This window comes from Zalophus californianus, chromosome 11 (assembly GCF_009762305.2).
Source record: "Zalophus californianus isolate mZalCal1 chromosome 11, mZalCal1.pri.v2, whole genome shotgun sequence".
In the NCBI taxonomy this organism is placed as follows: Eukaryota; Metazoa; Chordata; class Mammalia; order Carnivora; family Otariidae; genus Zalophus; species Zalophus californianus.
The window spans coordinates 63,844,457-63,859,557 of record NC_045605.1 but is presented as its reverse complement, the minus strand read 5'-3'; the positions used below and the strand labels follow the sequence as shown (position 1 = coordinate 63,859,557).

General features: G+C 44.3%; 1 protein-coding gene across 5 annotated transcripts in view; it reads left to right on the top strand.

Moving 5' to 3' along the window:
• Window positions 1-8,828: 8,828 nt before the first annotated feature.
• The window catches only part of RIC3 (RIC3 acetylcholine receptor chaperone), a 57,274-nt gene continuing 51,001 nt past the window's right edge, over window positions 8,829-15,101 (top strand). For all 5 annotated transcript variants that reach the window (XM_027579003.2, XM_027579004.2, XM_027579002.2 and 2 more), the window contains exon 1: window positions 8,829-9,646. In XM_027579003.2, coding sequence (XP_027434804.1) covers window positions 9,034-9,646 — 613 coding nt within the window. In that variant the 5' untranslated portion in view covers window positions 8,829-9,033. The remainder of the gene's footprint in view (window positions 9,647-15,101) is intronic.

Below are 15,101 nucleotides of genomic sequence, written 5' to 3'. Positions count from 1 at the left end.
AGCCTCCAGAACTATGAGAGATAAAGTTCTGTCACCCCATCTATTGGACTTTGTTACAACAGCCTGAACTGGCTAGGACAAGGGCCGTGGAGGAAAATAAAGTAGGGCAGGTGGATAAAGGAGTGCTCTACCTTACATTGGTTGGCCAGGGAAGGTCTCACTGAGAATGGTGATAGTTGAGCAAAGACTCGAAGGAGGTGAGGGGTTGAGCCATGCAGGTGTCTGGGGCAAGAGCAGTCCAGGCGGAGAGTACAAGTGCAAGGACTCAGGGTGGTGCTGCCCAGGCCTGTGCGAGTGTGAGCAAGGCCAACGTGGCTGCAGCTGGAAGCAAGGATATCGGAGGACCAAAGAAGTGAGGACACTGTATTTACAGGCTCTGGCTACTTTGGGACCCTTAACCATAAAATAGTAGGATCCAATCCTTCTCTCTGCCCCTTTCCCTTCCAGGATCGCTGTCTTCCAGTGCATTTGGGAGAAGCAGCCTTTATCCCAAGTGCATTCTTACCAGACATGCAGCAGCCTGCCTCTCTGCATTCACCTGGCCACCCTGCTCCAGCCCTCCACGCACATTTTTCTTGTCACCTCCGTTGTTGGAATTAGCATTCTCTGCTGATTCAATGCTGCTCCCTCAGCCCTGGTCTTAGGAGATGAGAATGCCTTGCTCTAAGCAGGGACCAATCCCCTCCCAGGTTCCCTAGCACCAATGGCACAGCACCTGGTGTGTCACAGACTTTTCTAAAGACTTGAGGAAACCAGAAGAGGAATGCAGTGCAGGAGGAAAGCCTGAATATTACCTTCCCGAAACCATAGCCCACCGAGCATCTCTTTCCTGGCCGACTCTCTAGGAGGCCTGCTCCTCCACAAACCATAGGGATTCAAACCCTACTGTCTCTTCCCTAGTCCCTCACTGTCAAATTCCTGTCTCTGAGCGTCTAGAAGAAGTCCCAAATTTTACAACATAACAGCCTCTCTGTGAAGGAACACGTCACTTTAATTTATTCTGAAAAGCCCTTTGTCCTCATTGTCTTTTTTTTTTAAAGATTTTATTTATTTATTCATGAGAGACAGAGGGAGAGAGAGAGAGGGAGAGAGAGGGAGAGAGAAGCAGAGGGAGAAGCAGGCTCCCAAGGAGCAGGGAGCCCGATGCGGGACTCGATCCCAGGACCCTGGGATCATGACCTGAGCCGAAGGCAGACGCTTAACCATCTGAGCCACCCAGGCGCCCTGTCCTCATTGTCTTAACGCCAGCTCTGTCCAGATGACCCTCTGGGCTTTGCCTTGCCGAGCCCGAAGATTCCTAGAAGCAGTTTCCCTGTGCCAAGGTAAGTCTTCCACCATTCCCTAGAATACAGAAACATCTGCCTAGCAACTTTTCTAAAAATGGCAACATTTTACTTCTGTGGTGCTTGATACAATTAAAAAACAATTATGTGAGGGGCGCCTGGGTGGCTCATTCGGTTGGTCGTCTGCCTTTGGCTCAGGTCATGATCCCAGGGTCCTGGGATCGAGCCCCGCATCAGGCTTCCTGCTCAGCGGGGAGCCTGCTTCTCCCTCTCCCTCTCCCCCTGCTTGTGTTCCCTCTCTCGCTGTGTCTCTCTGTCAAATAAATAAAATTTTTAAAAAATCTTAAAAAAAACCCAATTATGTGTTTTAGAAACACAAAGCAGGAACCCTATTAACTGAAATGTTTTAATTTCTCTTAAAACCAGAAGGAAGAATGAATTTTTAGGTAGACAATGTCTTGATATATAATAGTAACATATTTGTCTTTATACCAATGTAGTCATGAAATACAATTTTAAATATGTGTTACAGAGGAGGGGACCCATCAGGGCCAAGATAGCAGGAGCTCATGACAGTCCTAAAGTGACCTTGCCGCCTATCAGAGCCTGCCATAACTTCAACCTGACCGGGACATTCACGTTCAGCAGTTTGTCTATGCCACTCAGACTGGGTAACAAAATTATAGCAAAATGAATGTGACCCTTAAGCAAAATAAAATAATATTTTTTTCAAGTTATGAAAAAAGACAAAAGGGAGGAAATTAGGTAGAATTAAACTGACTTCTTTTGTGACTCTTTTTTTTAAAGATTTTATGTATTTATTTGAGAATAAGGGAGAGAGAGAGAGAGCATGAGTGGGGTAAGTACAGAGGAAGAAGCAGACTCCCCACTGAGCAGGGAGCCCTACTCAGGGCTCCATCCCAGGACCCTGGGATCATGACCTGAGCCAAAGGCAGATGCGTAACCAACTGAGCCACCCAGGCGCCCCCTGTGACTCTTTTCTAAGTTCTAGGTCCTTGATCCATATTCCTTTCTGGAAGCAAGTCAGACATTGAATAATAATAATATGCACTTAATAATAACGGTAGTAATGGTGGCAGTTAACATTGAATCTGAAGCAAGCTCTATTCCAAATGCTTTGCATGCAAACTCACTTATTCTTTGAGAAAGTCATGATACTTTTCAGTGGCAAGAAATAGAAATCCAACTCTAGGCAGCTCTTTCTGCCCATGGGTCCTGTCCCCATGTTTTAATAAAACTACCTTAAAAAAAAAAAAAAAGAAAGAAAGAAATCCAACTCTAGCCAGCAAGCTTAACACATATGTAAAAAATGGGAGAAGTGTATTGACTCATATGGCTGGGGAGGGTTCAGGGCAACCCACAGAATCAAAGGAGCAGGAAGGAGCAAGGAGAGTCTTGGGGGTGGAGTCTGGATTCAACACCAGGCTTGCTCTCCATCCACCTCATTTCTGCTTCCCTCCCTCATTGTCTGAGAGTTGCTCTAGGGCTGATAGCTCTCCGGCAGGCCTAGCTTGCTCCCCAGGTTAGAGACCAGCCTTATGCAGAGAGATGCAGGACCCCAACTTGTATACAGGAGCTATCTGCAGGTGACCTTGAGGGTGAACCACGGGATCTGAGTGGAGGCCCTGGAACATTCGTTACAACTCCTTACAGCACCATGGCCCCCAAAATGGGGAAGCTGCTTCTCTGCCTTCAGCTCCAGCAAGCCCAGTGAGGGACCCTGATGTAGCAGGCTGAGGTCAAGTTCCCACCGTGGACCAATCACGGGTCCAGGGGAACAGAAGGCTGCTCCCTAGGGAGGGAGACAGAGTCATCTGTTGGAAGAGAAAAGGTTCCACTCGTCCTTTCCTCCACTCTCTTCAGGAACTAAAACCCATATTCGTTATGTAAGTGCTGAGTCCTAAGGCAAAGACTGACTTGGCTTTGCCCAGGCAGGGCGCTGACAGACACAAAACTGCCTGGCTCCCCAGTTTTCACCAACTTGATCTCCCTGCAGGAAGAAAACAGTCATTATCAAAAAGGCAATTGTCATTCTCCCTCTTTAGAAAAATTCCCATTAAAGATAAAGCAAATTTTAATTAGATTAAGTATCCAATTACTGTAATTACATTTTTTAAAAATTCACATCATGAAGATGACCCTTTTTAAAAGGGTTACAGGAATAATTAGTGTATTCCTATTAACCAAAATGTATTGGATAATATTTATACCCAGAAGACAAAGTACATTACACACATTTCACCTTTGGGGAAAGCTTGCAAATGTTTTGGCGGTGGCATGAATATTTATAGGCAAGAGTGTGCTTTAGCAAGATTATGTGAGGAAGCATTTAAATGCTCACCAATTTTTACCCAGGGGTAAAGTATACAGAAAATGTAGCGCAGAGATTATGGATATGCAAAGTGTGACTTAGGCAGGGAATTTCTATCAGTTTGCTTAATTAATTGGAGCCAAAGACTATTTCTTCTCATTCGAGGCAGAAAGGCCCAAGGTATCCAACTGTGACTTCTCTCTGCTTGGCATCCACCGGGGGCAGGGGCCAGTGAGGAGAGGTGGTAGGAGAGTGGTAAGGACATTCTTACCTTGACCACATACCACCTGGAAACCTGGGTCCTCATGCCCTCAGCCTCTGCCCACCCAGTCCCAGTCGGGGAAAGTTTTAGGGTGAGGAATAGGGGTCTTATAGAGGCTTCCTCCTGATAGGTTTGCTCTGAAACCCTCTCCCCTTTTCTGATTCTAGTTTTCTTCCTTTTACCTGCTTTGAGCTGTAACTAGGGCTGTTGTTTCATGTTACACCCAATTGCCTTCCAAGCTCCATCACATTTGCTAGCTCAGGGAGGGAGGCAGCACAAAATCCATTTCAAAGGTGACAAAACCGGGGCTCCAGAGCTTGAAGCAGCTCCCAGAACCATGCCACAGAGCTGGCTTCTGGAGGGGTCCCTGCTGCCATTGCCGCCAGGCCTGCGTGGTCCCAGCTCTGCCTCTCGGGAAGCTGCTGTGGCCACCAACAGCGGGCACATCCCACCTCTGCTGCCCCCTAGGACCATCAAAAATGACAACCCAGCCATTGCTGTTTCCTCTCATAGATAACTTCCAAACGGAAGTCAGGCACAGGTAGGTCTGGCTGGGGAAGCAGTTCTAGACCTGCACCTGGTGGCAAGGGGAAGTATAGTTTGCTGGATTCTATATTGACAATGTGAGGTTCTTGATGTGGATAACATCAAAGAGAGGATATTCAAAAGATTTTGGACATCCACAGTGAACAGCTGTTTATCACATTTCCCTCATCCCTGATGGAAATTCTACCCTTCTTTCAAGGCCTTGGACCAATATACCCTCTGTGTGCATCCTACCCCATCTTCTGCTTCCTTCTTTAGCATCTTCATTCTGGGCTTTGGAGATACAGGTCTTGCTCCTTTCTGCTCAGTGTTCTGGATGTTTGGGTCTCATTTCCCTGTGGACCACCCCAATTTCCTGCCCATATTAAGGGCCCATGACTTTACTGTATTTCCTTTGGGGTCTTCTTTAGAACTGTTTTCGGAGACCAAGGTGCATCCTTGGAATCTCCTGTGGGATGGAAAAACCTCAATCATGGGGGAATTACATTTTTGGAAATAGGCAAAGTCACTGTATTTTTCTGAGTTCTCCAGAGAAAGAACCAATTGGATGTGTGTGTGTGTGTGTGTGTGTGTGTGTGTGTGTGTGTGTGTGTGTGGTCAGGATGGGGGGTGGGAGTGGAGGGAGAGGAAGAGAGAGAGAGAGAAAGGGAGAGATTAATTTTAGGGAATTGGCTGATGTGATTATAGAAGTTGAGCAAGTCCAAAATCTTCAGGGTGGGCTGACAGACTGGAGATCCAGGAGGTCTGAAGACCTCCTGCTGCAGGATTGTCTCTTACTCAGGGGAGATCAGACTTTTGTTCTGTTCTGGACTTCAACTGATTGGGTGAGGCCCACCCACATTATGGAGGCAGTCAGCTTTACTCAAATTCCACAGATTTAAGTTAATCTCATCAAAAAAAGCACTCTCACAGGAACATCCAGAATAATGCATGACCACATATCTGGGCACTGTGGCCCAGCCAAGTTGACATGTAAAATTAACCATCGTGGTCACTAGGGGGGCAAATTTGGTGGATGAGGTAGCGTGACCTATAGTGGGCAAAATCAGTGACTTTTTGAAATGAGACTCTTTGGGGTGACTCCTTTTTTTAACCATATCTTTTTTAATTGAAATATAAATATATTGAATATTGACATAGAACACATTAGCTTTAGAAAAGAACATACTAGTTTCAGATATACAACATGATTCAATATTTGCATATATTGTGAAATGCTGACCAAAATAAGTCTAGCTAACATCGATCACTACACATAGGTACGATTTTTTTCTTATAATGAGAACTTCTAAGATCTTTCTTAGCAACTTTCAAATATACAATACATTATTACTAACCACAGTCACCATGCTGTACATGACATCCCCAGGACTTATTTATTTTATAACTGGTAGTTTATATATCTATTGGGTTGACTCTTCCAGGAAACTCTGACTGTTGATTCCTAGGAAGATGGATAGTTGCTTGGAGCTGTGGCAAAATCAGTATATGTGTGTGTGGGGGGGTGTATGTGTGTGAAAACAGTAGGCTCATACTTCGGTAAGTACCTACTGTGAGCCTGTTCCGTGCTTGGTCATGTCATGGAAAGAAGATATAACCCTATCCTCCTGGGGTTCCTGTCCAGGTGAAAAAACACAGCAAACCCATGATAAACAGTGTCCACAGCAATTCAATGAAAGAAGAGTTAGCATGAGCTGGAGCATCCGGGAGAGCTTCTTGGAAGCAGTTCAGATTTATTTGGGCCTTCTATATTAGGCAAGGTCAGCTGTGAAAGGGGTGGAGGGAAGGAAATCATTGGCAGCAGCTGCAGATAAGTGGCTCCGGCTGTGGGCCCTCCCGGGCCTCATATCGGGGAGCCCTGCTGGTCATTAAAAGACAAAGTAGAACGAGATTCTGAGGAGAAGGAGATGGAGGTCTTCCCCTTCTTTGGGGGTTTAAGGCTGGAAGAGCCCTTCTCTGCTTCCTACTGTACACCGGAGAAAGGTAGGTTTTCTGTCCTGGGTCTTGTGATCCATGAGCAGTTTGTTTCTGGGCTGAAATTGGATGTCAAGATAGGTGGAATAAAGGTAAATCAGGAACGTTAGGAAGGCAACTAGCATAGGGATAAGAACGCCAGGAACATGGCAGAAAGCTTCTAAGGGAGCAATTTACAAGTTCCACGGCAGTGGGATGGTAGGCGGGAGGAAAAAAGGTTTGTTCAAGGGCAGAATGATAAAAAATACATGAGATTAAGCTTTAACAATTAGGGTCAGGCATTTATTCAGAGTTTTGTATTCTCATAAATGCATGTTTCCATGTAAAGGACTTAGAAGTATGCCTAGGAGAGCCTGCTGCCGCTACAACCACTCTCAAAACCAGCAAACACAAAACCTACCACTCCATACAAGAGCATGTCTTCTGGCTGCTCATTACACCTTCTGTTTCTGTCACCTTCTAACTTCCCAGTAACTCCTTATTGGAGACTTTTTAACACCTGGATCACTATCTTCATTTCCACCCCATTTCTGTCCTCATACTTGGGAACTTCAACATAATGGTGTAATCTAGGTTTCCTACTGTGGCCTCTCCTCACTCTATATGAGCACTCTTGCTGATGTTATCTTCTCCCAGACTTCACTTAACTATTGAAGGGCCAGTCGCTTCCATATTTGTTTCTAGCCCAAACATCTCTTGTGAGTTTCAGACCCATATATCCAACTGGATAGCAGTACCTGGATATTTCATGGAACTCAAATTCAACTAGTCAAAATCTGAACTCCTTCTCTCACGAACCTGATTCTTCTGTTTTCAAAATGCTGTTATATGGAATCAATGCCTATCCAGTCACCCAAGTCAGAATTTTGGGGGTGGGTCATCACAGTTTTCTCTGCACCTCTTAGAAGTCATATCCCATAAGGTATCACCTCCATAGGCTGCACCTGTTGTCCATGAGTCCAGAGCTTCCCTGGTTCCAGAGAGTAAAACTGGTGGTTAAGAGAGCAAGTCCTGGAGTAAGCATGCCTGGGTTCAAGTAAAAGCTTTCGATTGATACTGTGTAATTGTTGGGGAGTTACATAAGCTTTCTGTTGCTTGGTTTTTCTCATCTGTAAAGTGGGTATATTATATTGCTTACTTCATAAAACTTAGAATCAATTGTTATGACATGTAAAATATCAGGAAATAATAAGTACTCAATAACTTTTAGTGATGTTGATATCAACAATGATGATGCCTGAGCAATGCTGACAGGGGCAACCACCCAGCTGCAATAATTGAGGAACAAGATTTGGAGGATCTCACCTGCTTTTTTTTTTTTAAGATTTTATTTATTTATTTCAGAGAGAGAAAGAGAGAGAGAAAGCACGAAAGGGAAGAGGGTTAGAGGGAGAAGCAGACTCCCTGCTGAGCAGGAAGCCCGATGTAGGACTTGATCCCGGGACTCCAGGATCATGACCTGAGCTGAAGGCAGTTGCTTAACCAACTGAGCCACCCAAGCGCCCAACCTCACCTGCTTCTTAACCAGACTTTCAACCAATCCTTTATTCAGCCCCACTCCACATCTCTGCCTTTAAAGGAACTCAATTTTTAAGACCTCCTAGCTTCTGAGGGGCAAATTAGTTTTCCTCTTAGGGGCTTTCCCTCCGTAGGTACTTCTTTTTATGCTCTACACCTGCACTGCCCAATATGGTAGCCACTAGTCACATGGCTATTAAGCCATTGAAATGTGACTTACGAGTGCTACACATGTTGAAATAATACTTTGGGTATATTGGGTTAAATAAAACGTATTAAACGAATTTCACCTGTTCGCTTTTTTAACGTGGCTACTAGAAAATTTTAAATTACATACGTGACTGTCATTTCTATTGGATAATGTTGCATCTTACAAAATGTTGACATTTCTTGTCTGTTATATTTTCATTCTCCTTAGTCTTGTAGTAGATACAAGACTTTATTTTCTCTTTATTTTCATTTTTGTGGAAAGATAAATGGGTGTGTTCCATCTGCCGTGTTGAACTGGAAGTTATATCCAGGCTTCTCACAATTTCACTCCTGTTTATATTTGTAGCCTTATCACTTTATATCCTGTCACCAGCCCTATGGCCCGGCCAAAATGAATCACTAGTCATCTTTGGAAGGCACACAGGCTTTCATGCCTTTGCTTTCTTTGCAACCTTTGTCTGAATACTCTAACTCCTCCCACCTGTCTAGTGACTTGTTCTTCAAAAACTCAAATTTCACCTACTTTCAGGAGCTTCCAGTTGAGCTGACTGTTCCAGAGTCCAGAATATTTCCTGCATTTTCGTGTTTAGATACCTATCTGCCCCATAAGGAAACCCATCTTATTCATCAGACCCTATAGTGCCATTTCCCGATTTGATACATTTTAGGAACTAAATGCTTATTATTTAATGTGTATAAATAATAAAGACACGAAGGAAGGACTGTGGGAATACAGAGGAAGGAGGGGCTGACTGGAGAAGTCTCATGGAGGTAGAATTTTTCAGTTCTTCAGAGTTTTTAACCGGCGGAGATGACGTTAGGAATTTTCCAGGCAGAGGGAACGGGACAAACCAAGCTTCCCTGAAAGCAAAGAATCTGCTAGGGAAAGAGCAAATGATCTAGTCCGGATGCACCACTGTTCAGACCAGATCGGTCAGGGCCTTGAGGTCACAGATAGATGTGAGGGTTGTGCTGAGGATCCAGAGGTGTTCGTGAAAGGTTTCGCACCGTGGAGCGAGATCTTTAGACGCGCTTACATTCTCCCGTTTGGCTGCAGACGGAGGCTGGCTGCGAGCGGTGGGAGCTGCTGGCGGGAAGGAGCTCGCTGGCGTGGTCGGGGGCGGGAGGCGAGCAGGGCGGCCAGCCGGACGGGGAGAAGGAAGCGCACAACCGCCAGCCTTTCGCAGGGGAGCAGAACGCACCGCGGGGCGTGGAGAGGGAGGAGTTTCCAGTTGGCGCGGGTGCGAGTACGGAGACGGGGACCGCCGTGCGGGTGCCTCGCGCACTTGTCCCTCGCGCGTCGCCGTCCGCGCAGCCCACGGTTCGGTCGGAGGAGGCCGCCGGCGCGGCGGTTCCGGTTCCGGCTGGCGTCTGCACCTGTGGCGAGGGCGGCGGCCATGGCGTACTCCACCGTGCGGAGGGTGGCCCTGGCCTCGGGGCTCGTCCTGGCCGTGTCGCTGCTGCTGCCCAAGGCCTTCCTGTCCCGCGGAAAGCGGCAGGAGCCGCCGCCGGCGCCGGAAGGTAAGCGCAGGCTAGCTCCCTCTCGGCGTACGGAGAACGCCGCTCCAGGGAGGGGTGATTCGAGGTCTCCTCCAAACCGGCTAGAGAGGGCGGACCGGGCGGCGTTGGGGAGGTGCCAAGCCCCTCGGTTCCCTCGGCGTCAGCTGACAGCGGCGGACTCCATGGGGCACCGGGTCCGTCCCGACCTTCTGCTGGAAGGAAGAGCCGGGGATGCAGGCGCGCGTACCTGGGCATCCTCCAGGTGGTCTCTCGCTCACCCTTTGTTCGCAGCCCTCCCGCCTCCCGTCCCTGGCTTCACTCAGCTGTCACATCTGTCCAGGTGCTTTGAGACCGGAGGGCTCCCGCTTGGATTCCCCTCTCTGGGGTTTCTGTGTGCTTTGTGTCGTGCTTTTGTATGAAGTAAAGTCAATTGGCATTGCTATTGTTAATCTGAAGTCCTTGTGTACTTCCAGCGCCCCGCTTCAGGCTGTCTTTGTGACTTTTTAAATGTAATTTGAAGATTTTAACTCAAACTTCAGTTACTGAGACGAAGAATTACTACATTCCTCTTAAGTGTTTGCTAATCCTTTGTTACCGGTATGGCTATGTGGTGTTTACAAATCCACCCAGTTGGTTGCGTTCAGGGGCTTTTACATAATGGGTGCAAAGGGATGGATGTCCAGGCTGAAAGAAGGAACTAGAACAATTCTCTCTAGCTCCTGAAGTTCTTCTGGTAACTTTCTCCTGTAAGTTATCTCTGTAATACCCGTGAAGATGGTTTTACAGTCTCCAAACACTTCCAGTAATGTTCAGCCTTTTGATGATTGGACAGCTCCTTTTGAACTGAAATTCACTTCCCTGTAATTTGTGCACACTGACTACCATTCCGCTCTTTTGCACATTATAGATAGAAATACTGCAGATGAAAAGCACTAAGCTCTAGGGGTGGAGGACAGATTGAACTGAGAATTCTCTTGGTAGAATGTGCTTGATAAACTTTATGCTTGTAAAACTACCTGGAAGAGACTTCTAAAAAATCATGTTATTATTTTCCTTTCTGCCTTATTACAAAATCCCAAAGGTTTTACTCATTTTGTCTAATGATACTGCCTTGTCTGCCTTGAAGATTAATTCATGATGATCTTAAGCAGTAAAGATTTTTCTAAAATAGTATTTTACTCAATTGGATTCCATTATGCTGAATTATGTTGAATAAGTTCTATTGAATGTGAGTGGGAGATACTTTCTGAATGTTGTATAGAAATTAATGTGGCTCTTTCCCTTGAGAACTCAAGAGTTGATATCTAATGTTCTCATCTTAGAATCTTTGCACTTTCTGTTCTTATTCCTAGAGTGTTCTTCCCTCACCTTCCTTCTAATTACTCAAGTTTCTGCTCAAATGTAACCTTCTCAGAGACTTTCCCTACGGACCCTAGCTAAGATAACTCCACCCGCATCTTTCCTTGTTCCTTCATGTTGTTCTCTTTTCCTTCTTGAAGGAATTACTATATGATGTGAAATGTTCTTATTTACTCACTTTTTTTTCTGTTTCTACTTTCCAGAGTGTAAGTTTCATGAGGGCAGGGGCTTGGTCTTGTTTACCACTATTTCTTTAGCATCTGCCTAAAATAGCAGTTGATAAATATTTTTAAATGAATAATTCAAGTTTGTGAAGCTACTAACATTGTGAATTTTTTAAAAATATTTTATTTATTTATTTGACAGAGAGAGACATAGCGAGAGCAGGAACACAAGCAGGGGGAGTGGGAGAGGGAGAAGCAGGCTTCCCGCCAAGCAGGGGAGCCCGATGCAGGGCTTGATCCCAGGACCCTGGGATCATGACCTGAGCGAAGGCAGACACTTAACGACTGAGTCACCCAGGTGCCCCTATTGTGAATTCTTTTTGCATTAGTTACCAAAGGAGTATAATCCAGGAAGAAACTTCTCCTGAATGATAAATTTCAGTAACTGAAATTTTGCTAACTAAACTCTCTGCCCTTGGATGGACCTAGAGGATATTATACTAAGTGAAATAAGTCAGAAAAAGACAAATACTATGTGATTTCACTTATGTGGAATCTAAAAAATGAACAAACAAAAACAGGAATAGACCCATAAATGTAGAGAACTGATGGTTGCCAGATGGGGGGGGATGGGCAAAATGGGTGAAGAGGAGTGGGAAATACAGGCTTCCAGTAATGAAATGAGTAAGTCATGGGGATGAAAGTACAACATAGGGAGTATAGTCAGTCGTGTTCGTGGTGTGGTATGGTGATAGATGGTAGCTGTATTTTGTGGTGAGCATAATAATGTATAGAGCTATAGAATGACTATATCATACACTCAAGATAACATTGTATGTCAACTATGCTTCAGTAAAAATTAAACTACTTAAAATCCCTGTGCCGGTATGCTGACATTTTAAAAACAGTGATTCCTAACCGTTTTTTTTTTTTTTTAAGATTTATTTATTTATTTGAGAGAGCGAGAATGAGAGAGAGAATATACGAGAGGGGTGAGGGCCAGAGGGAGAAGCAGGTTCCTCGCCGAGCAGGGAGCCTGATGTGGGACTCGATCCCAGGACTCCAGGATCATGACCTGAGCCGAAGGCAGTTGCTTAACCAACTGAGCCACCCAGGCGCCCCTAACCGTTTTGGGTTTATATACGTATACCCCTTTGAGAATCTGATGAAAGTTATGGAGTTTCTCCCTAGAAAAATTCACATACTACTTAAACATACATTCAGAATTTGAGTATCAATTCTGAGAAAGAACACTGAAATCCTTGTTTTAGAGTAGGAGACAACCCCAGTTATTTGAAAATTCTTGAAATCTGTCATTGTAACTTTCATTTCTGCCCGTTGGAGTATGTAAAGTAAGTACAGTCCCTTTTCCACATGACAGCCTTTAGGACAGTCTTTTAGTAAATACTTATGATGTACTCTTTCACATAGTGTATACACAGTGTACAGATAACCATGGATTCTAAGAAAAATGAGCCAAATCTCTGCTTGAGGATCACAGTTTAGTAGAGGAAAACAGACAAAAAATAAGGCCTAAGTGTCAGTTGTATGTACCCAAAGCCCTTGCAGGGAACAGTGGGGACTCATGTTTAGAATGGTCAGTTTTATTGGAGGCAAGAAAGGTGACCTAGAGCAGGACGGTCTTTTTTTTTTTTTTTCCCCTCTAACAGCTTTCTTGAGATATAATTCACATACAGTTCACCCACTTAAAGTGTATAGTTCAGTGCGGTTTGTTATGTTGAGTTGTGCAACCATCACCACAATCAATGTTAAAACATTTTCTACTCCACCCCTCACCAAAATCCCCATATTCTTTAGCCATCACCCCCTCCAACACACCCCACCCACCCCACTCTCTTCAGCCCTAGGTAACTACTAGTCTACTTTCAGTATAAATTTCTGGAAATTTCATATAAATGGAATTATACAATATGCAATCTTTTGTGACTAGCTTCTTTTGCTCAGCATGTTTTCAAGGTTCATCCATGTTGTAGCATGTATCAGTACTTCATTTTTTAAAAAAATTTTTTAGAGTGAGGGGGAGGAGCAGAGGAAGAAGGAGAGAGAAACCCAAGCAGACTTGACACTGAGTGTGGAGCCCAACGTGGGGCCCGATCTCACCACCATGAGATCACGACCTAAGCCAAGAGCAAGAGTCAGACACCTAACTGACTGCACCACCCAGGCATCCCAGTACTTCATTACTTTTTAATGGCTGAATAATATTCCACTGTGTGGATATACCACATTTTATTAATCCATTCATCTGTTGGACATTTGGGTTGTTTATATTTTTTATATATATAATGCTATTAACATTTGAATACAAACTTAGGTAGACATGTTTTCATTTTTCTTGGGCATATACATTTGGGAAATATGAGCATTTTAGTGTGGCTGGAATGAAGAATGAAATTCCTGGATCATATGATTATTCTGTTTTTAACTTTTTGAGCACCTGCTACACTGTTTGCGAAAGTGCCTGCACCATTTAACATTTCTACCAGCAATGTATAAGCCTTCTAGTTTCTCCACATCTTACCAATACTTATTGTCTGCCTGTTTGATCACAGCCATCCTAGTGGGTGTGAAGTGATATCTCATTGTGGTTTTATTTGCGTTTTCCTGATGACTAATGACATTGAGCATCTTTTTGTGTGTATATTGGCTATTTGTGTATCATCTTTGGAGAAATGTCTTATTCAGATCTTGTGCCTATTCTTAAATTGGGTTATCTTTTCATTGAGTTTTAACAGTTCTTTAGGTAAAAACCCATTATCAGATACGTAATTTACAAATATTTTCTCCCACTCAGTGGGTTGTCTTCGCTTTCTTGCTGGTGTCCTTTTAAGAAGAAAAGTTTTTCATTTTGACCAGAGGTGAGACCAGAGATGTTGGCAGGGGCCAAACTGAAGTTTTTTTTTTTTCTGACGTCCTTAAGGAGTTTGGATTTTATTTCAAAGGTAGAAGAGGCCACTGTAAGCTTGTAAGTAGAAGATAAGCCTCCAGTCTGGTTTCAGAAAGAACATCCTGGCAGCACTGTAGGAGCTGCATGGTGAGGATCTCTGTAAGGAGAAGATAGTTGCCGTACTCTGGTTGAGGCCGCATGAGCATCATTAAATCAGTGTTGTTGAGCTCATCGGTTAGGATCTTCATGACAAATGACAGAAAATTCAACTTGAACTGTCTTAAGGCAAAAAGGGGATTTATTGCTTTGTACAAATGAAAAGACCTTGTGTTAGAACTGGCCTTTAGTGTTGTCTGATCCAGAGAATCACCATCTGTTCAGAGCTCCAGCTCTGATTTTATGTGTGCATTTCACTTCCGAGTTCCTTCTCACGTTGGCTCTGTCCTCTGACAGCTCTCTCAGGATAGCAACAGTGGTTGCAACAGCACCAGACATCACCTCTCACATTCCACTGTCCAGAGAAGGAGCATGTCTTTTCTTTTAAACTCTTCCTTTACTCCCACCTCACTCTAACCTAGCCTGTACCCCCAACCCTCGTTCTTTCCCAGTAGGTCTGACTAACCTATCCATGCATTGTAATGGCTTGAATTAAGTTACTTGCAGTGCTTTGGGTAGAAAGAATATACTGATTAACTACTGATTAACCACTGTGAAGTTGAGAGAGATTCCCAAAGGGATATAGGGGTACTGGAGGAAGGAGGAAATAGAGCAGGGGAGGCTGTCATCACTGGGTAAGAGGGAGGAGAACAATTTTAAGAGCTTTTTAAAATTCTTATTTATTATAGTTCTCTGGTTTTTATTTTTATGTTTTTATGATTTGAAATTTATTTAACATTGTCAGAAATTTCAGCTTAAGAGCCATTTTTAAAGATTTACTTGAGAGAGCGTGTGCACACTTGTGCACGCATGAGTGTGGGGAGGGGCAAAGGGAGAGAGAGAATCTCAAGCAGACTCCACGCTAAGCCTGACGTGGGGCTCGATCTCA